Source organism: Heptranchias perlo, chromosome 1, assembly GCF_035084215.1.
Source record: "Heptranchias perlo isolate sHepPer1 chromosome 1, sHepPer1.hap1, whole genome shotgun sequence".
In the NCBI taxonomy this organism is placed as follows: Eukaryota; Metazoa; Chordata; class Chondrichthyes; order Hexanchiformes; family Hexanchidae; genus Heptranchias; species Heptranchias perlo.
This window is the reverse complement of record NC_090325.1, coordinates 41,331,691-41,357,237: the sequence shown is the minus strand read 5'-3', so window position 1 is coordinate 41,357,237 and position 25,547 is coordinate 41,331,691. Positions and strand designations below refer to the sequence as shown.

Genomic DNA, 25,547 nt, shown 5'->3' with positions numbered 1-25,547 from the left:
GAGTCCATTGTAGTTTCTCCTGGAAGGGTGGCAGATATTTTAAATATGAAAAGTATTGACTTTCAACACAACTTTACAGATAAAGTTAAAATAAATGGGCACGATTTTAAAACTGAAAAACGGGTGGGTTGGGGCGGGGGGGCATTCAAAATCGAACGCATTTCAAACCCGCGCCCAATCCGCCTCCAACCCGTCCATTGCCGGTTTTCACTGGGGCGGTATGAGGGGCGGGTGACCAACCCGCTCCCAGGAGGCAGGTCGGGCCTTAAAACCTTTCAAGGAGGCTTCAGGCCTCCATTTTTCCACAATTTACAATTTTAACCTCGGGGGGCCGGGATTCCCGGGGCTTCTATTTCACGCCACGTGAAAGGAGGCGAGAAGGCACGGGACTAACAGGTGGGTGCCTTTCTGGCACAGCTTGTGGGCCCGGAGGAGCAGGAGTGCTTCCCCCAGGCCCAACAAGCCTACCTGCAGCGACCCCCAAGGATCGCGGACCCCCGCCCCCGATCTCCGTCCTCCCCACAATGATCGCGGACCTCCGACCCCGATCCCCCCCCTCCAACAATCGCGGACTCCCACGATGACCCTGATCTCCACACCCACCTGTGACTGATCCCCAATCTCTCCCCCCATGACTGACTCCCCTGTGACCCCTGTGCCAACTCATGCCCCATGCCAACCCATGACCCATGCCAACATATGCCCACCACGCCCTCTGTGCCTGCCTGTGCCCCCCATGCCCCCCGATCCATACAAACAAAGACTTACCTGAAGACGCCCTCTCCCTGGCTGGTCTCCCGTCTGACTGAGATCAGCCTATCAATCAGACCGGTCAGTCAGAAGGCAAATCGACAAAAAAAATAAGACGTCCTTATGTCAAAATCGTAAGGACGTCTGGGAAACCTGTACTTCTGAATTTCCCATCCGCAATTTGACCCCTCCCAGCTCGAAGTCAAAATAAGTTAAAATAATGGAGAAAGGAATGTAAAAAATAACACTATTAAGCATTCATCCATGATTATCAGCAGCAGTGATTTCTAGCCTATGTTGCTCTTTTGATTTTGTCAAAAAGGGTTATTTTTCTCCACTGGAATTACACATTGCAATCACTAAAAAAAAATGCACAAAAATATTGTTCCCAGAAATAGACACGAAGAGCTGATATTGTGCACTTGGGCGCACCTGACTGGTTATCTGGGGTTGACTGATTATTCATATCATCCTGTGGATGTGGCCCACTCTAATATAGGTAGTGTGGGCCCTTTCCCTGATGAGTCCAGAGGAACAAAAGACCCAGTCGTACGTACAATAAACAAACCGAAAACAGCTAAGTTATTGAACATAACTGGGAACTGTGACTCACTGTGACTGACATACAAACAAGCCAATGGTCCATCCCACACATTATATAGTAGTAAAATGCTAAATATGGGAACTCAGTGTCATTTGTTTAAATTAAGTAAAGCTCATCACCATTTCTACCCCATTCTTTATTTCCAAAACGTGGCAATTCCTCCATTGCAGTGACTTAATAAAACCAGTTAATGCATTGATTCCACGGAACATTCTCCTTATCTCGGAAAAGCAGCTGCAACCAGTCTTGAAGAAAATAAACCTACATTTGGAGCAACAGCTGGATATATCCCAGAAAGGTCCTTTGAGGAAAAGGATTTTAGCAGCTTATTTGCTGTATCCAGCTTCTTTGGAGACAGACACTAAATAAAACACATGTCACTGTGATTCTCAGAAACTGTCAGCTTATCTCAAACCTTTCCTGTTCAAGTTTCTCCACAAGAAACAGGGGGAGAAAACATTGGTTCTCACAGCCTTCAGTCCTACCCTCCAATAGATCTGATTGGTTCGTTTTTGATAACCTCCAATCCCAGTGAAAATGTTAATTTTTCTTGTGACACACAGGCAAATGAATCAAAAGTTGGTTTGTATGGAGATGTTGGCAGACTATTTAACCACAGGGGCATCAGAGCTGAGCCTGATCTTGCCCTCACCCAAACCTTGCATCAGGAATGACTGATTTTGTTTTCCTGCTCAGATCAATTATAATGTTCTAATTATTGATCATCTAACTCTGCACACACCAAGGATAGAACCAGTGCCCTTCAGGTGTGTAACAGTTTATTACTACACTAGGTGATGCCGTATCTACTTGGCTATCCAGGAGCTCTGCTGTTTCTAGGTCCCACACCAACAGCCATCTTTATCACCCCTCTAAAATTTCCCCAGTTTGTGTTAATGTATGGGTGGTTTTACGATGTGAAATCAAAACAGTGCAACTAACTGTGGAATTGAGTTCTAATTCTGCTTGCCCTTCTCTACAGCACGGTTTGTTCCGTCTACGCAGTGGAGACTATTTTATTGAACCTATTCATGGCCACCCAAGGAAAGAAGAAGAGCAGCAACCGCATATTATTTACAAGAGACATGTTATCCAGCATTCTCACAGGAAGCGCCGTGATTTCACCTCGACGGGCACATGTGGAATACAAGGTATGGTTAACGGCTAATGTACACAATTTCATGAGGAGGATAATACTTCTAGGAAGGAAAATAAAATACTGTAACTGCAGATGAAAGTGTAAGGATCCTGCTGAGAGCTCATATTTTTCAATTGCATAGAAACTGGAGCTTCTACAAAGAGGAGGCGGTGTGTGCAAAGAAAGTCGAAACATTATTCTGAAGGCTTGAATCCCTCCATTTTCTCTCCCGGGTCTGATCAATCCATGCACTGAGTGCAGCCAAGAGATTATGTGGATAACCTACAGCCTGGACCTGGCCACTAGGAGATGCCTGAAAGAAGCCCAGGAATGTTCTCCAATTCTTTTCCTCCTTTCTGTGGGAAGCACCTAGCCTCTACTTACTGGGTGTACAGGTTAGCACAACTGAGATTAGGAACTCAATGGAGAGGCTGTGAAATTTGAGGCACTCCACTGGGAAAAAGATGTGCAGATAGAATACTTAAATTATTATATTTATTTCTTATCATATTTATTTCTGCTACGCAATTTCACCATTGTGTAAGGACAGACTCAAGGAAGTGTTAAAACTGACTAATTTGACTGTGTGAAAATGCCTGTGGACCATTCTAAAGTTAAAAGGTGTTATTGCATTGTATTTTTGTTTGGTGATATTCTTAAAATGAATCCGCTTTCCTTCTTGAAAGAAATTAGGCAGATAAAAGTAGGTTCTATCCTCAGAACTTTTAGAGGAAGCAGAGGCCAGGTAAAAGGATTCTGCTTGGTAGTGGCTGTAAGCTGCTGCTTGCTGGCAGGGATCCGCTCTGCATACTAAGTGCCCTGACACAGGAGAAATGTTCACAGTCAGGTTGGCGGGCAGAAGCCTTGCGCCAACTCCTGGGGTGAGAAATGGGAAAGGCAGACTTATAACTCGATCTAGTTTTGCAAATAAATTTCATCCGTTGTTTTAGCTTTTTAAATCTCTGATCCATGTGCAATATCCCTCATTGCACTCATGTTTGCAGCTTGTCCCTGCAGCCTAACTGTTATACTCTTCCATACAGCTTGCTGCCTTATTACACTTAAAAATAAAGTCAGAAAAAAGTGCGTTTTTAAAAAAATGATGAAATAAGAGTAATAGAACTGACCACCAGTACAAGCAGCTCATTCTTCCTAAATCCTTCGATGCCGAGTTCAGATTATGACAACAATGCTTAGTATATAAGAGACTTTAGATAAAACTTGGCCTCTAACTGCTCCAGAATCAAATAGCAACGGCAGCACTGTGTCTCTGTTCTCATAACCTATGTGTTCAGAATTAAACAATTACATTTTCCACATGTTTGTGGACCTGGCTTTATTGTGGTCGTAATAAATGAGTACTTTGATATGATCAGCTGGGCAGAGTTGAATGGTGAGTGATTAACTGTAAATAGAAGCCCCTTTTATTGAAGTAATAAATCACAAAGGCATCATGGTAATGCGTGGAGAATTGGAAGCATTCTTGGCCTTTCATTTAAAACTAATTTTACAGAGATTGGAGATCAGCTGTTAACACTTTCCTTTGAAATGAACAATACCTTGTTTTAATCAGCTTTTTGACTGAAAATGTAACAAGTTCTGTTGCTTTAACCTGCCTCCGAAGTGTTTATATTGCAGAACGTGGAAGTGATTCAGACGGCTGGTGTATGCCATTTTTACATTGCAAGGTGAACTTGCAAAGTACAGTGCTAGCTGTGATACTGAAGTCTCTGGCTGTGGACCTTCCCTAGTTTCAGATCGTGGCTAGGTGATCATACAGCCCCAAACAAATTGATGGCCCACCACATCTAGGGCTGTCAGCATGAATTGATTAGGTTTGTAGCTGACAGTGCTTTTCCCACAATAGTTCAGACAAAAACAATTCGTGGAGGTTGCTGTCTATGCCACTGAAGGCATCAGTGTTGCCACATTTATTTTACTGTGCTGTTGTTGAGTCAGGACTGCCTCAAGCAACAGCACAGTGATGAAAATGCAGCCTTAGCGATGATGTGTGTGCAGGGCTGTGTAGAGTCTATGCTGTGCTATTGATAGGAACCACCGGCCCTACCTAACTCTGTGTCAATTCCCATTAATATGACAATTAGGAAAGCAAAGAGAAAATATGAAAATACAATATCAAAGAATATAAAAAGAAATAGCAAAGTATTTTATAAGGATATTACAACAGTTAAGGGAGAAAGAAAAGGGATTCTAACCAAACTTAAGGAGGACAAGACTTTTGGTCCAGATGGATTGCACTGGCAGATACTCAAGGAAACTAGGGAGAAGATAGCAGAGGCACTAGCATCCACATACAAAATTTCAATAAAAAAGGAATACTGCCAGAGGACTTGCAAACAGCAAATGTAATTCCTATCTTCAAAAAGGGAGATACAACTAATACAGGGAACCATAGACCAGTTAACTTAACATCAATGGTGGGAAAGATATTAGAATTTTTGCTAAAAGATCAGATAACGAAACACCTAGAGATAGAGAGTATAATAAAAAAAGCCGGCATGGATTTCTAAAAGGAAAGTCATGTTTAACTAACCTTATTGAATTCTATGAAGAAATAACAGAAAGAGTAGACAAGGGCAATGCAGTAGATGTGGTATTCATGGACTTTCAGAAGTCCTTCATTAATGACCACTATTATCATTTCTTCGTGGGTTCTACATTACTCAATTTCTTGAAGATCAGTTTTCCAGCCAATCACTCGAGTCTTAGTTTGAAAAGGTCGTAGCATCAGGTTAATCTTTAATTTGTTAAAACCAGAAAAGGATTCTGCCAAATGAATATGCTCATCTGAGCACTGAACTATTATTAGAATTGTGGAATAAGTTACCAGGGAAGCTCAATGAAGCTGACAGTATAAGTGGGTCGAAGAGACAATTAGAGAGGCTCCTGGAGAGAGAGATAAAAGTGAGAGTAATGGTGAAGGTAGGTAAGGGAGGTTAATTACAAAAGGAATTTTTTGGGGGGCTGAAAGGCTCTTTTTCTGTTTCTAGAAATGCTTGCATTCTTACACTGCAATTTATCCGGTTTAGGCAATTTAAAAAATCTAGGGCCAGATTTTTCTGGTTAGACTTACACTTGCCCTTAGACTTTCTGTGGGATTTTGCACAGCAAGTTGCTGTCAGCCAAACACCCAAACAGTGCAAGACCCTCTACAGGGCATCTGGGACCGGTGTGAACAGGGCAAGCAGCTGTGTACCTCCTTAACCAATCAGATTGAAGAATCGTTAATGAGCAGCGCAGATTCTGAACCAGGAAGTGTAAGTTAGAATAATGAATTCAATGTCAAATCACGTACAGAAAGCAAAATAAAGAGAGAGAAAGAAAGATTGGATTAAGTGAGAGAGAAAATAGAGACAGAAAGAAAAAGTTTCAAAAAATGTTGTTTCCATTTTTTGAAAATCTCCAACAATAATTAAAAACTGAAGGAATGAGACTCCACGCTTGTAAAAGTTAATTTGTAGTGCTAGAGAGGTTGTTTGGCGGTAATTAAGACTTACCGCGCCGTTAAAAGGGTACTTAGACTGGAATGGATAAGCCCTAACTTTTTGTGGCGCATTTAGTCCGTATCTACGGTGTCAGTACAGGAACTTCACGCTGTTCAATATATTTGAATGGGGAGCCAGACTGCGAGATGCCGTTTTCGCGCAGCTTATGGAGAGGCAGCACATCTCGGACAGCAACTTCCAGATTTTCACATTTAACTGCACATGTTGCTGTCCAATTTGCTGTTAGCCTCATGTTATTTTCACTGCAAAATCCGGCCCATACAGTTTAGTACGCCTCACTATTTTCACATGTTACATTTAGAAATATCAGTGTCTTGCAAAGTCACTTAATTGCCTTGTTATAATCAACATTCTACATAATGCAGTGGAGCAGTACATAGTAAAATCAGCTGTACAGTTTAAGTGTGTTAGTCTGATAAATTGTATTAGCTTTAGTGTCTGACTGTGCACAGCAAAAAAATAGATTGCACTGAAAATGTGCAACAGTAAATTCTAGTAATAATTATGCTGTAAGTCAGTTCTTTTCAAAACATGCCATCTAAAGTAACTGGGGTAGCTTACAAATGTCAAAAGCAACTGACAAGCTTCTTTGGATAGAAATTATTTAAGGAATGAGTATGCAGTGTTCTGACACGTTAATCCTCATGCACTTACTTACAAAATGAATCATTGATTCGCTGATACCTTGCCCTCCTATAGTTTCACCCCCTATGATGAGAGATGAGTAAAAGTGAGTGCTTAGAAAGGAAGTTGGCATCTTTCAAAATCAATGTAAGAAGGCATGAGGAACTTCTAAATTCTGCCACATAAAGTAGTGCAGTTAGAACCCACTGTGCTCCATTTATGTTGCAGAATATATTGAAGCAGTCCTGCAATGAGCTGGGTTTTCCAATGCTGTGGAATTTGTATTATTTACACTGTGGGGCAAAATTCACAGAATTGCAGGTGTTGGCACAATTGTGACCTTTGTTTACTGGGTACATACCTTCCCTGCTGGCTCGGAAAAGTCGTACAGGCCAGCAATGCAAGACACTGCGCTGGGGCTTTGAATGATCAGGCAAAATGGTGGTTAGCCCTGCGGTGTATGTTTACATTTCTGTGTGGTAGTACAGCTGCCACTGTAGGAATCTTGTGCATCTATTTCCTGAGGTGGCCTTTAGGAACACAGGAACAGGAGTAGGCCTTTCAGCCCCTCAAGCCTGTTCTGCCATTCAATTAGATCATGGCTGATCTGTACCTCAACTCCATTTACCCGTCTTAGCTTCATAGCCCCTTAATACCCTTACTTAATAAAAATCTATTGATCTCAGGCTTACAAGCTTCAATTGACCCAGCATCCACAGCCTTTTGGGGGAGAGAATTACAGATTTCTACAAGCCTTTGTGTGAAGAAGTGCTTCCTGATTTTCATTCTAAATGGCCTAGCGCTAATTTTAAGATTATGTCCCCTCGTTCTTGATTCCCCATCAGAGGAAACAGATTCTCTGTATCTACCCTATCTAATTCTTTTAACATCTCGAGCACATCACCCCATAATCTTCGGTAATCAAGGGGCTGGTAACAGTAACAGTTAATGCCTAATGTGTCTTGCAGCGCTGCCAGTAATGGGAGTACTGTAATGTAAAAGGCTCATTAGACTGACAATGAGTTAACTGTGACTTGGTTAGCAGAGTAGAATCCTGTTACATAAGCAATATTGTGAGGCAGGCAAAAAACCAAGGCCGAGGTTTTCCGCTTTTGCGCTCCACAGTCTGTGATTTTTATTTTTGACCATTCACTTTAATGTGCGTCTGGAGAACAGAAAGAAAGAGCTTGGATTTATATAGCGCCTTTCACAACCTCAGGATGAATCAAAGCACTTTACAGCCAATTAAGAACTTTTGAAGTGTAGTCCCCAATGTAATGTAGGAAACACGGCAGCCAGTTTGTAAACAAATATGTGCTACAAACAGCATTGTGATCATTTGCTTAGATGTTGGTTGAGAGATAAATATTGGACAGGTCACTGGGAAGAACTCACCTGCTTGACTTCAAATAGTGCTATGGGATCTTTTACATCCACCTGAGCGGGTAGACAGGGCCATGATTTAATGTCTCATCCGGAAGGTGGCACCTCCGACTGTGCAGCACTGCATTGGAGTGTCAGCTGAGATTTTGTGCTCAAGTCTCTGGTGTAGGACTTGAACCCACAACCATCTAGCTCAGAGACAAAAGTACTACCAACTAAGCCACAGCTGACAACCTGTGGAAGTGAAAAACCGAGGCCCAAATATAAATTAAAAAAAATAACAGTGGCACTTTGGAATCAGAGAACATAGAACCATAGAAAGGTTACAGAACGGAAGGAGGCCATTCAGCCCGACGAATCCGTGCCGGCTCTATGCAAGAGCAATCCAGCTGGTCCCACTCCCCCGCCCTATCCCCGAGCCCTGCAAATGTTTTCCTTTCAAGTAAATATCCAATTCCCTTTTGAAGGCCATGACTGAATCTGCCTCCACCACCCCCTTGGGCAGTGCAATCCAGATCCTAATCACTCGCTGTGTAAAAAACTTTTTCCTCATGTCACCTTTGGTTCCTTTGCCAACCACCTTAAATACATGTCCTCTGGTCCTTGACCCTTCTGCCAATGGGAACAGTTTCTCTCTATTTACTCTATCTAGACCCTTCATGATTTTGAATACCTCTATCAAATCCCCTCTCAACCTTCTCTGTTCAAAGGAGAACAACCCCAGCTTCTCCAGTCTATCCACGTAACTAAAGTCCCTTAACCCTGGAATCATTCTAATAAATCTCTTCTGCACCCTCTCTAAGGCCTTTACATCTTTTGCAAAGTGCGTTGCCCAGAACTGGACACAATACTCCAGCTGTGGCCGAACCAATGGTTTATAAAGGTTCATCATGACTTCCTTGCTTTTGTACTCTATGCCTCTATTTACAAAGCCCAGGATCCCATATGCTTTTTTAACAGCTTTCTCAACCTACGCTGCCACCTTCAACGATTTGTGTACATATACCCCTAGATCTCTCTGTTCCTGTACCCCTTTTAGAATTGTGCCCTTTAGTTTATTTTGCCTCCCCTCATTCTTCCCATCAAAATCATAGAATCATAGAAAGTTACAGCACAGAAGGAGGCCATTCGGCCCATCGTGTCCGTGCCGGCCGAAAAAGAGCTATCCATTTTAATCCTACTTTCCAGCGCTGGGTCCGTAGCCCTGTAGGTTACAGCACTTCAAGTGCATATCCAAGTACTTTTTAAATGAGTTGAGGGTTTCTGCCTCTACCACCCTTTCAGGCAGTGAGTGCCAGATCCCCACCATCCTCTGGGTGAAAAAAATTCTCCCCAGCTCCCCTCTAATCCTTCTACCAATGACTTTAAATCTATGCCCCCTGACCACTCTGCTAAGGGAAATAGGTCCTCTCTATCCACTCTATCTAGTCCCATCATAATTTTATATACCTCAATTAAATCTCCCCTCAGCCTCCTTTGTTCCAAAGAAAACAACCCCAGCCTATCCAATCTTTTCTCATAGCTAAAATTCTCCAGCCCTGGCAACATCCTCATAAATCTCCTCTGTACCCTCTCCAGTACAATCATGTCTTTCTTGTAATGTGGTGACCAGAACTGTATGCAGTACTCAAGCTGTGGCCTAAGCAATGTTTTATACAGTTCGAGCATAACCTCCCTGCTGTTATATTCTATGCTTTTGCTAATAGAGGAAAGTATCCCGTATGCCTTTTTAACCACATTATCTACCTGTCCTGCTACCTTCAAGGATCTATGGACATGTACACCAAGGTCCCTTTGTTCCTCTACACCTCTCAGTATCCTCCCATTTATTGTGTACTCCCTTGCCTTGTTTGCCCTCCTCTAATGCATTACCTCACACTTATCTGGATTTAATTCCATTTGCCGCTTTACTGCCCACCTGACCAGTCCATTGATATTTTCCTGCAGTCTCCAGCTTTCTTCCTCACTATCAATCACACGGCGAATTTTTGTATCATCTGCAAACTTCTTGATCAAGCCCCCCATATTCAAGTCCAGATCATTAATTTATATCACACAAAGCAAGGGACCTAGTACTGAGCCTTAAGGAACCCCACTGGAAACAGCCTTCCAGTCGCAAAAACATACATCAACCATTACCTGTTGCTTCTAGCCAATTTTGGATTCAACTAGCCACTTTCCCTTAGATCCCATGGGCTTTTACCTTTTTGACCAGTCTGCCATGTGAGACCTTGTCAAAAGCCTTGCTAAAATCCATGTACACTACATCAAACGCATTACCCTCATTGAACTCATTGTTACCTCCTCAAAAAATTCAATCAAGTTCGACCTTCCCTTAACAAATCCATGCCGACTGTCCTTTCTAATTGACGATTGATGCTGTCACTCAGAATTGATTCCAATAATTTACCCACCACCGAGGTTAGACTGAATGGCCTATAATTACTCTGTCTATCTCTTTCTCCCTTTTTAAACAACGGTACAACATTAGCAGTCCTCCAAACCCCGGCACCACGCCTGTAGCCAGGGAGGATTAGAAAATGATGGTTTCATATATATAGACATGGTGAGCCTCCGCTATTTCCTCCCTTGCTTCTTTTAACAGCCTGGGATACATTTCATCCGTGCCCAGTGATTTATCTACTTTCAAAGATGCTGAACCCCTTAATACTTCCTCTCTCACTATGCTTATCCCATCCGATATTTCACACTCCTCCTTATTAACTGCAATGTCTGCATCGTCTCTTTTCTGAAGACAGACGCAAAATTCATCCTAATTTTCTTTTTAAGTTCATCCCTGCACTTTTTATACTCCTCTAGGCTTTCTGCAATATTGAGCTCTTGGTGTCTGACATAAGCTTCCCTTTTTTGCCTTATCATACCCTGCATGCACCCTGTCTTCCACGGGGCTCTAGCTTTGGCAGTCCCACCCTTTATCTTTGTGGGAACATGTTTACTCTGAACCCCTTGAACCTCCCTCTTGAATGCCTCCCACTGCTCTGACACTGATTTACCTTCAAGTAGCTGTTTCCAGTCCACTTTTGCTAAAACACTTCTCAGCTTAATAAAATTGGTCTTTTTTCCAATTTAGAACTTTTACTCCTGTTTTATCTTTGTCCTTTTCCATAACTATGCTAAATCTAACTGAATTATGATCACTATCACCAAAATGCCCACTCACTGATACCCCTTCCACCTGCCTAGCTTCATTCCCTGTAACTAAATCCAGAACTGTCCCCTCTCTTGTTGGGCTTGATACGTACTGGCTAAAAAAGTTCTTCTGAATGCAATTTAAGAATTCTGTGCCCTCTATAACTTTTGTACTGATTGTATCCCAGTTAATATTGGGGTAGTTGTAATCCCCTACTATTATTGCCCTATTGTTTTTGCACTTCTCAGAAATTTGCCTGCATGTTTGCTCTTCTATCTCCCTCTGACTGTTTGGGGGTCTATAGTACACTCCCAGCAGTGTGACTGCAATTTTTTTGTTCTTTAGTTCAACCTATACGGCCTCATTTGATGATCCTTCTAACATATCATCCCTCCTCACACCTGTAATTGTTTCTTTAACCAATATCACCAACCCCCCCCTCCTTTTTTATCCCCCTCTCTATCTCGCCTGAGTTGCCATTCCTGCCCCTGTTTAAGCCATGTTTCTGTAAGAGCTAAGATATCATACTTCCACGTGTCTATCTGGGCTCTTAGCTCATCTGCCTTATTCATTATACTCCTTGCATTGAGGCAAATACCACTGAGCACTGCCAAACTCTTTTGTTGTCTAGTTTCTAATTTTTGTTTCCTCTGCCTTCCAAACTCACTTACTAATTTTCTGTCTTCCATTTCCAGCTCTGCTTCTCTCCCTTCTGAATCTACGCTCAGGTTCCCAACCCCCTGCCGAGCTAATTTAACCGCCCCCCCCCCAACGGCATTAGCGAACCTCCCCGCGAGGACATTGGTCCCGACCCTGATGAGGTACAAACCGTCTGGCCTGTACAGGTCCCGCCTCCACCAGAACTGGTCCCAATGCCCCAGGAATCTAAAGCCCTCCCTTCTGCACCATCTCTCCAGCCACGCATTCATCTTCTCTATCCTCCTATTTCTGTACTCGCTAACGCATGGCACCGGGAGTTATCCAGAGACTACTTCCTTTTAGATCCTGCTTATTAATCTCTTTCCTAACTCCTTAAAATATGCCTGCAGGACCTCATTCCTCTTTCTACCTATGTCATTGGTACCGATATGGACCACGACCTCTGGCTGTTCACCCCCTCCAGAATGTTCTGCAGCCACTCAGTGACATCCTTGACCCTGGAACCAGGGAGGCAACATACCATCCTGGAATCACGTCTGCGGCCTTAGATAGGCCTATTTGTTCCCCTAACTATAGTATCCCCTATCACTATCGCTCTCCTGACCTTTCTCCTTCCCCCCCCTTTACAGGTGAACCACCCGTGGTGCTGTTAACTTGGCTCTGGCTGAACTGCTCAGAGGAACCCTCTCCTTCATCACTGGTTAGAGAGTGAGATGCCCCCAGGAGACTCCTGCATTACCTGCCTGGTCCTCCTTATCTGTCTGGCGGTCACCCAGTCCCTCTCTGCCTGCACTCCCTTAAGCTGTGGGGTGACCATCTCCTGAATCGTGCTATCCACGTAGCTCCCAGCCTCGCCGATGCACTGCAGTGACGCCAGCTGTTGCTCATGCTCCGAAATCCGGAGCTCGAGCTCGTCCAGCTGACGACATTTCCTGCACATGAAATGTATCACTTCGCATTTTTCTGTGTTAAATTTTATCTGCCACGTGTCTGCCTATGTCACCAGCCTGTCTATATCCTCCTGAAGTCTATCACTATCCTCCTCACTGTTCACTACACTTTCAAGTTTTGTGTCCTCTGCAAATTTGAAAATTGTGCCCTGTACACCCAAGTCCAAGTCATTAATATATATCAAGAAAAGCAGTGGTCCCAGCACTATACCTCCCTCCAGTCCGAAAAACAACTGTTCACCTCTACTCTCCAGATCACCACTAATGATTTGCTTCTGTCACACTGCAGTCTGTCACTGACAGTACAGCAACTTCAGCAACATAACAGTGTGTGTCACACTGAGCCTGACCTTGAACCTGAGCCCGAGCCCGAGCCCCAGCACTGTCTGCTGACCCTACACTGACACCTATGCACATATTTAAATATATATTTTTTTAAAATTACAATTATATTTACTTAAATATTTACAATTGTAAATGCTTATAATTGTATCCATTTCCAATTAACCTGCTAATATAGGGTCCATGGTGGGACTAACTAGGCCTGGTCTGTGGAAGTAGGTGCTTGATAAGCTAATTAGCTTTTCCTTCATATGTGCTTTCTTATTTTCCTTATTAACATATCAATAATAGACTTTTTCCAGATACTTTAAATATTCATGTCCTTAGACTGTTTCTATGAATAAAACTACAGAACTATTCAACTAATTAGCATCATGCTTTCCTCTATCCAATTACTATTTATTTAATTATCATACTGCATATAGCCTACAATCTCCAGACAAATGAATCTCAACACATCTCCATCAAGTCAGTAATTATGATTACACAGTTATGTAACAAATCTTCTTTCTACACAACAATAACTTGCATTTATATAGTGCCTTTAATGTAGTAAAACATCCCAAGGTGCTTCACAGGAGTGTTATCAAACAAAATTTGACATCGAGCCACATGAGGAAATGTAAGGACAGGTGACCAAGAGCATTGTGAAGGAGCTAGGTTTTACGGAGTGTCTTAAAGTTGGAGAGAGAGGTAGAGAGGCAAAGAGGTTTGGGGAGGGAACTCCGGACCTTAGGTCCTACGCAACTGAAGGCATGGCTGCCAGTGGTGGAGCGATGAAAACGGGGATGTGCAAGAGGCCAGAATTGGAGGAGCGCAGAGATCTCGGAGGGTTGTAGGGCTGGAGGAGGTTACAGAGATCGGGAGGGGCGAAGCCATGGAGGGGTTTGAAAACAAGAATGAGAATTTTTAAATCGAGACGTTGCCAGAGCAGGAGGCAGTGCAGCTTAGTGAGCACAGGGGTGCTGGGTAAACGGGTCTTGGTGCAAGTTAGGATACGGGCAGCAGAGTTTTGGATGAGCTGAAGTTATGGAGGGTGCAAGGTGGGAAGTTGGCCAGGAGAGCATTGGGATAGTCGAGTCTAGAGGTAATAAAGGCGTGGATGAATTGAAAGAAAGTTGTTCTCTGGAAACTATGGCAGTTACTAAAAAAAATTAGAGGCTAATATGAGAAAGAATCAGTAGAGTAAATAATAAGTCTATGAATAAAGAAGACGATTGGGAGATTGTTTTAGAAAATAACATTGATGATGCAAGCTTGAAGCTCTGGTTAACATTCCCATTTATTGCAGTCTGGACCTGTGATGTGAGAACCAGTCCTTTAACTGTTGTTCATTACTCTAATTGGCTTCATTGGAATCTGTACTTGTGCAGTTGGAGACAATTGTTGTTCATTCTGACTGCCAATGACAATAATATTTCACAGTGTACTAACATCTTTACAGAAAGTACTGAAATCTTTTATTGTCAGAATGAGAAGTAATTTTGCTTTCAAGGTTTTGCATAACTGATAGTTCTTTTCACTTGAGATGAACACATTGATGCATTTAAGGGAAAGCTAGATAACTACATGAGGGAGAAAGGAATAGAAGGATATGTTGATAGGGTTAGATGATGTAGAATGGGAGGAGGCTTGTATAAACACTGGCATAGACCAGATGAGCCGAATGGCCTGTTTCTGTGCTGTAAATTCTGTGTAATTCTCTGAATAAGAGAGGGCCTGATTAGGAAACACCAGATAGTTCTGTACATTGTTTTTCCATAGTACACAGTACCTGTCACATCTTTTAATATTATTTAAACTAGGCATGTATCAGTGATATCAAACACTTTGAAGATGAAGATTACTGGCTATGATGAGCGGCTTTAAATTGTACCACAACATCCCATACCCCTTTGCTACATCTTGCATCAAAAGCTAGACCCAGGCAGATGAATGTATGGAAATGAAGGGATAAATGTCATCTATCAGAAATCCCATCATTTCTACCAGTACTGAGCTTGAGTTGACTCATACCTGTATAAAGCAGGCATGAGTGTCAGAATTGGTGTATCGGACAGGAAATTGCTGTTTACGGTGCTTCTGGGTGTTGTAAAGCTTTGGAGGATATCTCTGAAATTGCAGGAGAGATTTGGGAAAGTTTTTGTGCTTAACTACACAGGAGGGGACCAGTTTATGGCTCAAACATTTATTTTTGCGCCGTCGCTGTGGCCTGACCAGGGGTTTCTCTATGGGCATAGAACCTTTGAATGCTGTAATGATGGAGGCAGTACAGGAGCAGGATGAAGATTTGAGAGATGCATAATGGATGAAGCTGCGCTGAAGGAGGCTGAGACCCACTTGGCGTTAGCCTTTCACCAGAGTCTACAAGCCTCTCCGCTCCTTCGAAGATGTTTCACGAGCGATGTGCTCCAGTAAGCTATGCTTCAATAAAAAAGTATGGGAGAAACTTTGGGGGCAATTTTAACCTAACCTGCCCATCATGAAAACTGCTGGGATCGGGTGCAAAACTGATTTTACACCCCGCCCGATTTTACTCTGCATTGAAGTTAACAGAGAGTAATATTGGGCGAGGTGTAGAACCAGTGTTCCACCTGATCCCATGGGATTCCCGCTCAGCGAGTTAGATTAAAATCGCCCCCTTTGTGTGCTGTTGCAGACAGACCTGAAAACCTCCTCTCGTACTAGGACTACACTGTCAGTCCAAGTGAAGGTTACCACAGCCCTCAATTTTTATGCAACGGTGTAATTTTGGGCAGTAACTGGGGACTTCACCAACGTGACCCAATTTCCAGCCTATTCCTGCATCCGTCAGGCTATTGACGCCCTTTTTAGCAAAGCATCTCTATTCATCCTTTTCAGAATTTCAGCAGAGGAAAGGCATCATCAGAGGGCTTTATGGTTTTACCATGTGGCAAGCTCCGCCAGGGTGTAAGAAAAGCACTTCCTGTTGTACACTTTAAGGAAGTCCCAAGAAACGGGAAAACAAAGGTAAATTGGTCTCAGAGGGAGTGGTTAGCTTTACAGTACTTTCCCTCTGCTCCCTATGGGGCATTGCTGAAAATAATTTCCTTCCTTATCTTCAGCCTGAATCGGGCCCTGCGTACCATCTGTTGCTGCTCCGACTTCCACCTCCTCAGCAGGGCAGGCACGCTAGAGGCAGGCCTTCTGCCCCAAACATATAAATAACTATCTCTCTGGGATTTAGGACAGGGTCAACGGTAGGCCAGTCCTGCCCCACCACACTTCCACCCCCTCTAAAAGGTCTGCCAGATTTTTAGGCTCACATGCTTAACCTCCAAATGTTGATGCTATCATTTCTTGAGGCTTTCAGCAGCTACTGAGTTTGTTATTACAGGAGGTGTATTAATGTTCACTGTTGATGCTGAATGGTCCTTAGGCTGGTGATGTGTCCCTGCTAATTGTAATTCCAGCTCTTTCCCATTCAAGCTCAGTACCCCCATGAAGCCGATACTCCTGCTGTCAGTGGCAATTATTGTTCAGACAAAAATATCTTGGAAAATTGACAGAAATTGATGAAGCAGATCTAAAAGTAGTTGATAATAACTACAGCTTTTTGTTACTGCTTGATAGTAAGAGTCCCAATTTCAGGCTCGAGGAATATAATGGAGGAGCCAACATGTTTGCATTGTTCCAATCGTGCTGTAATTGGCTGCACCTCAGCTGTAACCAAATAAAGCAGTCAGTGAATTTAATGACTCTTGGCAGCTTCATAATTTGACCTACTTGATCAAAAACAAGCAGAGTGAAATATCTCATCTGACCTAACTTTGTATAATTAAAATGATTGGAAATGATGTTAGGCCTGACTCAAGAGTGTGAGAAAAATAACTAGTCAAGATTCTCTCAACTATTTTAGGAAACTTGGAAATCCTACATTCATCTTAATGTGAAGACAAACCTACTGTTTTTTTTTGTCAGCCATTGCACTGATTATTCTGTGGTTTCTTTTGGCTGCAGAGCCAGATTTCTGTTAATTCCCAAATGATAATAGCTATTCCTTAGTAAAAAGTGTAAGGGGGGGGGGATTTTTTTGAATAAGCCACCAAAACTATTTCAAAAGATCTACTCTGAGGCCCGTTCATTGACCATTGTATGTTTTCTTTATGTTATCTTTGCCACAGAAACACTTTAGGCGAGTCCTCCGTTCCCACAACCTCACATGTAAACATTTTTCTATCTTAAAATTATGTAGAGCAAGGACCTACTTTATACAGCTGCTGTACATTTTGAAACATTCAAAAATGAACTGTACATGATCTCATGCTCATTGTCAGCTGTTAGCTTGAGTTGAATAGACTGGAAGTACATTTCATCAAGCTTTTGACAGTTGCATTACATCTGGGCCCCTTGACTCCAAAGGCTGCAGTATGTTCTGGTTTTTATTGTACAAAATATTAAGATGTTCTCCATTCCAGAATATCATTTCACTCCTGAATACATAGGCTTTGAAAATGGGTCCATTCAGGTACATCACCGTATAAAAGCTCAGCCCTATTTGGCTTTGAGATCCTGTGGATAGTTTTCAGGCTGATGCAATCATAAAACATATATATTTTATTTCCTTTGTTCTGGAACTTCAAAGGAGGTCAAAGTATATCATGGGCATAATTGCCTCAATTTAGCCATCTTTCTGATAGCGTGAGAGAGAAGAGGCTCAGCGGGAGGGGAGAGTTATGCAACGTAAAGTCAATGTTAAGGGATGTTATCAAGTGCAGTTTTACTGTGAGATTAATGCGCGAGATGCAACTTTTGAGGGCGAATTTCATCAACAGACTCCAGCTATAACTGCATTGGGAGTTTGGCAGAACAGCTTGGCAATAGGTTGAGACCTGGATACATCGGGTTTTGGCTAATCTGGGAGTCCTTGCTTGGTTTTGTAATTGTAAGGAACGGATCCCTTTATAAGGCTACTGATGCATAAGTGTTTTTTTTTTATTCGTTCATGGGATATGGGTGTCGCTGGCAAGGCCAGCATTTGTTGCCCATCAGGGTTTGGGACTGAGGGTGGAAACCGCTTTCGCTGGTAGTTCCTACTTCCCTAGCCCACATGCAATTCATTGTGTGTCTGGAGGCTGGTATGCCCCATGAGATGAGGTATACCACTCTCCGGAAGAGTACAAATGGGCCCCCGTGGAGGGGTGTCCAGGTCAGGAAAGTGGCCAAGATCCTATAGATGAGAATTAAAAAAAAATTGTACTGGCCCTCTTGGTAAAGCAGCTGAAGAGGTTGCAGAAGAGTTTTCTCCAGAGGAAGGGCAAAGGCATCCCTCTTCCAGATGGCAACCAGGCACCAGGGGCTGGAAAAAACGGGTGGGTTGGGGGCGGAGGGGGGCATTCAAAATTGCAACCATTTCAGTCCCGCCCCCAACCCTCCTCCAACCCGCCCATTTCCGGTTTTCACCAGGGCGGGACGAGATGTGGGCGACCAACCTGCTCTCAGGAGGCGGTTCGGTCACTAAAACCTTTCAAGGTGGCTGCGGGCCTCCATTTTGAAAGGTTTTGTGATTCTAGTCTCTGGGGGCTGAGATTCCTGGGCCTTCTCCTTAACACCGCGCAAGTGGAGGCGAGAAGGCTCGAAACAGCAGGTAGGTGCCATTTTGGCACAGCTTGTGGGCCCAGAGAAGCAGGAGTGCATCCCCCAGGCCCAACAAGCCTACCTGCAGTGACCCCCCCCAATGATCACGAGGCCTCCCCAACGATTGTGGACCCCCGGGATGACCTCCTGATCACAATCCCCTCCCCTCAGTGATTGACCCCCCCCCCCCCCCCCCCCAGTGACTGACTCCAAGGTGACTGACCACCCGTTTCCCCCCTACTAATGACTGACTCCCCCCATGACTGATCCCCCCAGTGACTGACGTCCGATCACCGACCAACCCCCCGATGACTGTCCCTCCTTCGTGAGCCCCATGTCCACCGATGCCTCCGTGCCCACCGATGCCCCCATGCCCACCGATGCCACCAGTGCCCCCATGTACACTCATGCCCATGTGCCCACCCATGCCCCCCCACCCATACAATCTAAGACTTAGCTGAACACTTACCTTTTCTCATCCTCTTCCTTGCTCTGCCCCCGTCCGATTGAGACCAGCTTGTCAATCAGGCTGGCCTGTCGGACAGGAAACTGACAAAAAAAATAAAAGACGTCCTTACCTCAAAATCGTAAGGACATCCAGGAAACCCGTACTTCTGGGTTTCCCGTCCGCGATTCAACCACCCTGCCCCCTTCCCGGCTCCGGGTCAAAATTCTGGCCCAGATGCCTGGCTGCATGGAGCTGTTGGGGGCCTGAGATATGCCCATTGTAGCACTAGTGCCTGCTGGCACCATGCAAATGAGGTGTCCTTCCACTGAGACCATGAACTCCAGCCAGGATCATACCCGCTGGAAAGCCAACGGGTATGATCCTGGCATAACTGCTGGGAATACAGTTTATGGATTTTCAGGCCCATTATTTTCTGTATTCCAAGGATATGTTCTGCCTACTACTATAATTATTTTGTTTATCTTTGCTATTGCATTCCTACCTATTTATTAATACATTTGTTTAGAAGCTCACAGCCTAAGCCATGGTCCGAGGGAGTGTCTATTTTAACATTTTTAGAAGTCAATGTGAGGGCATGTGACGTATCCAGTAAGTACAGTGACAAACATTTCTGTTCAAAACCTGGAATCAGTACAATTATATTGGACAAATAAAGACACACTCTGGTTCATAGGGAGAAAGGGTTTACTAATAAGAAGGGTCTTTGGTGCTAAAAACAAGGAAAGTTTCCAGTTCAAAGACCCAAAATGTAACAGTGGAAGGTTTAAATTTTTTGAAGACGAGATGTGCATGACCAACTATGTTGGAAATAAAACTCAGGCACTAGTCCTCAAGCAAGTTTTGACAAACAACATTACTAAAAATAATAAACCTGAAGGAGAGGCCACTCCCTGCATTATTTTACTGATGACTATCAATGCATCTTAATTACCATTTATTTTGATTTTATGTATGTACGATGGAAAATGACTACACCTGTTCAAGTGCTGTATTTTATGGCTCTTGTTTAGGGGGCTGTATAATAAGTATATTGCTTAGGCGCTGTATAATGAGTATAGGAACATAGGAACAGGAGTAGCCTGTCGAGCTTGTTCCGCCATTCAGTGAGATCATGGCTGATCTGTACCCTAACTCCATTCACCCACCTTGACTGCGTATCCCTTAATACCCTTGGCTAGCAAAAATCTATCGATCTTAAATTTAAAATTGTTAATTGAGCTAGCAGCTACTGCTTTTTGTGGGAGAGAGCTCCACATTTCTACCACCCTTCACGTGAAGAAGTGTTTATTAACTTCTCTCCTGTATGGCCTGGCTTTGATTTTAAGGTTATGTCCCCTTGTCTAAGACTCCCCCACCAGCAGAAAACGTTTCTCTCTATCTACCCTATCAATTCCTTTCAAAATCCTAAAAACCTCAATCAAATCACCCCTTAATCTTTTAAATACGTAAGAACATAAGAACATAAGAAATAGGAGCAGGAGTAGGCCATACAACCCCTCGAGCCTGCTTCACCATTCAACCAGATCATTGCTGATCTTCGACCTCAACTCCACTTTCCCGCCTGATCCCCAGATCGCTTGATTCTGCTAGAGTCCAAAAATCTATTCATCTCAGCCTTGAATATATTCAATGGTTCAGCATCCACAACCCTCTGCGAGAAGAAATTCCTCCTCATCTCAGTCTTGAATGGCTGACCCCGTATTCTGCGATTATGCCACCTAGTTCTAGACTGTCTAGCCAGGGGAAACAATCTCTCAGCATCTACCCTGTCAAGCCCCTCATAATCTTATATGTTTCAATGAGATCACCTCTCATTCTTCTAAACTCCAGAGAGTATAGGCCCATTCTACTCAAACTAGTTTATGTAATCTCTCCTCAGGGGGAAAACTCACCAGTGGCTGGAGTCATACCCAACACAAAGGAAGATGGTAGTGGTTGTTGGAGGCCAATCATCTCAGCCCCAGGACATTGTTGCAGGAGTTCCTCAGGGCAGTGTCCTAGGCCCAACCATCTTCAGCTGCTTCATTAATGACCTTCCCTCCATCATAAGGTCAGAAATGGGGATGTTCGCTGATGATTGCACAGTGTTCAGTTGCATTTGCAACCCCTCAGATAATAAAGCAGTCCATGCCCGCATGCAGCAAGACCTGGACAACATCCAGGCTTGGGCTGATAAGTGGCAAGTAACATTCACACCAGACAAGTGCCAAAGCAATGATCATCTCCAACAAGAGAGAGTTTAACCACCTCCCCTTGACATTCAACGGCATTACCATCACCGAATCCCCCACCATCAACATCCGGGAGGTCAACATTGACCAGAAACGTAACTGGATCATCCACATAAATACTGTAGCTATAAGAGCAGGTCAGAGGCTGGGAATTCTGCGGCGAGTGACTCACCTCCTGACTTCCCAAAGCCTTTCCACCATCTACAAAGCACAAGTCAGGAGTGTGATGGAATACTCTCCACTTGCCTGGATGAGTGCAGCTCCAACAACATCAAGAAGCTCGACACCATCCAGGACAAAGCAACCCACTTGATTGGCACCCCATCCACCACCCTAAACATTCACTCCTGGTGCACTGTGGCTGCAGTGTGTATAATCAACAGGATGCACTGCAGCAACTCGCCAAGGCTTCTTCGACAGCATCTCCCAAACTCGCTACCTCTACCACCTAGAAGGACAAGGGCAGCAGGCACATGGAAACAACACCATCTGCACGTTCCCCTCCAAGTCACACACCATCCCGACTTGGAAATATATCGCCGTTCCTTCATTGTCTCTGGGTCAAAATCCTGGAACTCCCTTCCTAACAGCACTGTGGGAGAACCTTCACCACACGGACTGCAGCGGTTCAAGAAGGCGGCTCACCACCACCTTCTCAAGGGCAATTATGGATGGGCAATAAATGCTGGCCTCGCCAGCAACGCCCACATCCCATGAACAAATTAAAAAAATAATAATTTAACCCTTGGAGCCCTGGTAACATTCTGGTGAATCTGCAATGCACTCCTTGTAAGGCCATTATATCCTTTCTATGGTGCGGTGCCCAGAACTATACACAGTACTCCAGATATGGTCTAACCAGGGCTTTGTATAGCTGTAGCAAAACTTGCTCCCCTTTATATTCTAGCCCTTTAGATATAAAGGCTAACATTCCATTAGCCTTTTTGATTATTTTCTGTACCTGACTACTACATTTTAGTGATTTGTGTACAGGGACCCCTAAATCTCTTTGAACCTCAATTCTTCCAGCTTTTCACCATTTAAAAAATATTTGGATCAGGAGTTGTTATACTGAGTATACAGTTCAGAAACTCTATACTGAGTATCGTGGCTTTGGAGAAAGTCCAGCGAAAGACAACCTGTTCATAGGCGATGTGGAACGGCTTATGGAAACTTCCTTTGCACTGTACACATGAGTAATGTGTATTGGATGAGAGCCTAAAATGTAATGGAGAGTACTTGGAATACATTTACATTCTAGATATTAAGGTCATATATGCTATAACTTTCCTCATAATTGATTTTAGGCTAGCCTTCGATAATCCTGAATTAACAACATCATAATTGTAATGCTTTTGTGGGTTGCTTCACCAAGGACGAGGAGTAGGGGCAACAACAATGACACCACAATTGTCTCAGAGCTCTTGGAGCAGGAAAGGGAGAGAATGAACCAAATTTCCCACCCCTGATAGCCTCCAGTGACTCCTCCTACGTGATTGTTGGGTCCAGACAATATCAGCTACAATGCAGACCCCTCCAAACACAACCATACCCACAGTTGAATAGCCAATCGACAGTTACTCTCAAGACTCACATGTGAATAAATAGCCACTTGACCAAGGTACCAGAAACAAAACCATGACTCACAGCCTTCAGGAGAGGGGGAGAACATTGGAAAAACTAAGAAACGACAGTGGAACTTGCCAACATGTAGAATATTGCTGCAACAAAAAGAGGCTAACAATAAAATAAAACCACCACCTAAAATTGAAGACTATCTATTAAAACAACAGCAGGCAGTGACTGCAAGACTCAAATCTAATCTCGGGGTACACGTGACCAATTTAACACGCTTAAGCATTATTCATTGATGCTTCCTATTAGATTATGTCTTGAATAATGGATATCTGGAAATGATTGCAAGATGGTAATCTGATCAAGGGGTTCAGCAAATATAGCTTGAGCAGTTTATAACCATTGTCTGGAACCTAAGGTTAGATTTGAGCCTTAAAATCACTGTCTAGTATTCATTTCCCTCAACAGAATTTCATCTTAGTCTTTAATGTCATAGGGTAAGAGTTGTAGATCAAATAATTTCATGAACATTTTCCATTAAATTTTATAGTAACTGAAATGCCAATGGTTCATGTATGTTGGCCTTAATTCTATGGTATGGATTTTAACCCTACTTGCCCAGCAGAAACTAGTAGGCAGTTAAAATGCCCTAAGTTACATGCCCACACTGGAACTGTCAGGATCCTGCCGTCAATGATTTTAACCTGCTTTTCTAAGCAGGCGGCAAGGACACCTGCCTAGAGTCTGAGGGGTCCTCCTTTTCATATGCATGTCGGGTCACATGATGTCGTTGGGCTCTGACTGCAATTTTAGCTCAGGCCTGAGCGGGCAAGTCGTTGCAGCTTTCCCACCAGGCCAACCCGGGGCAGAAGAGTATCATCCCCAAAAGAGGTTGAAAAAGGTAAGTGTTTTGCTTTTATTTGGGAGGCCAGGAAGAGCAGAGTGGTCCTCCAGGCCCCACAAGGAAAGCTTGTGCTTCCCCTACCCCAGACTCACACCTCCTTCGTGAATTCGAGACCCCAACAAGGTGCCCTCAGAACCTAATCCCACCACCAGGCAGCAGGCAGCTTCCGTATGATGCGATATTCCATCATTACCTGACAACTTCAGCTCGAGGGGTTTAAATGAGCTCCGGGAGTTAAAATGGACCAATATCTGGAGCAGTGGGTGAAATTTCAACTTACCTCGTCATCCACCTGGCCAAATCCTACCCGGAGTTAAAATCAGGGCATTTGGCTTTAAATATTCTGGTAATGTGCAAAGCTAACATTTTGGATGCAGAATTTCCTGTGGGCCATTATGAGTTTACCATTAATTAACAGATAGATATTCTATTAAAGATGTTTTAATGTTTAATACCAGAGAAAAGGAACAGTGAAAAATGGATGGATGTCCTGGAAAAAATAATGGCCTGAATTTTGGCGCAATGACGGCCTATAAACTAGTAAGATGGGGGGAGGGGTCTGGTGAGGATAACATAAGTCTGAAGATAAAAGAAATAGGAAATGAGAGTTGAAGATCAGACCCAGGTAAGGAATAAGGGTAACATAAATGGTCAGGCAACAAATACAGTTATAGAACATTAGCATAAAATGACTGTTAAAAATAAAGTAAGGAGAAAAATGACTAAAAACAAATTAAATTGTCTGTACAGCAGTGTGCACAGCATCCAAAACAAAACGGGGAAACTGGAGGCAATAATTCGTAGTGAGGAGCCAGATGTAGTAGGGATAACTGAAACATGGCTACATAAGGAACATGACTGGCAGTTGAATTTTGCAGGATATAATGTATTTAGAAAGGATAGGGAAGGAAGAAGGCGGGGAGGGGTTGGGGTAGCTGTACTAATAAGTGACAACATAATGGCAGGAGAAAAAATGGACATAAGTAACATTAAGATAGAAACAGAATCCATATGGATTGGGACAAAGGATAAGAAGGGATCGATCACATTAATAGGAATATTCTACAGACCACCTAATAGTGGAAGGGAAGTGGAGGATGAAATATGTAGACAAATCTATGAAATGAATAAAAAAAATCGAATAATAATCATGGGAGATTTCAACTACCCCCAAATAAACTGGCAAGAAGAGGTAGGGAAAGGGGAAAAGGGAATGGAGTTTTTACAGTGTGTACAGGATTCCTTTGTTATCCAGTATGTGAGAAGCCCAACAAGAGAGAAATCACTGCTGGATCTAGTAATGGGAAATGAACCAGAGCAGGTAAATGAATTTCAATATGGATAAGTCTGAGGTGGTGCATTTTGGTAGGAAAAATAAGGAGACCACATACTGCTTGGATAATAAGAGTCTGAAAGGGGTAGAGGAGCAAAGGGATCTAGAGGTACAGATACACAAATCACTAAAAGTAGCGACACAGGTTAATAAGGCCATAAAAAAGGCAAATCAAGAACGGGTTCATTTCTAGAGGGATAGAATTGAAAAGCAAAAAAGTTGTGTTAAACTTGTATAGAACCTTGGTTAGACCACACTTGGAGTACTGTGCACAGTTCTGGTCTCCATACTATAGATAGAATGTGGAG

General features: G+C 43.3%; 1 protein-coding gene across 1 annotated transcript in view; it reads left to right on the top strand.

The window, feature by feature from the left end:
- LOC137323130 (A disintegrin and metalloproteinase with thrombospondin motifs 12-like) overlaps nt 1-25,547 on the top strand; it is a 556,042-nt gene that overhangs the window by 96,287 nt on the left and 434,208 nt on the right. The window contains exon 3 of the mRNA XM_067986912.1: nt 2,337-2,441. Coding sequence (XP_067843013.1) covers nt 2,337-2,441 — 105 coding nt within the window. The remainder of the gene's footprint in view (nt 1-2,336; nt 2,442-25,547) is intronic.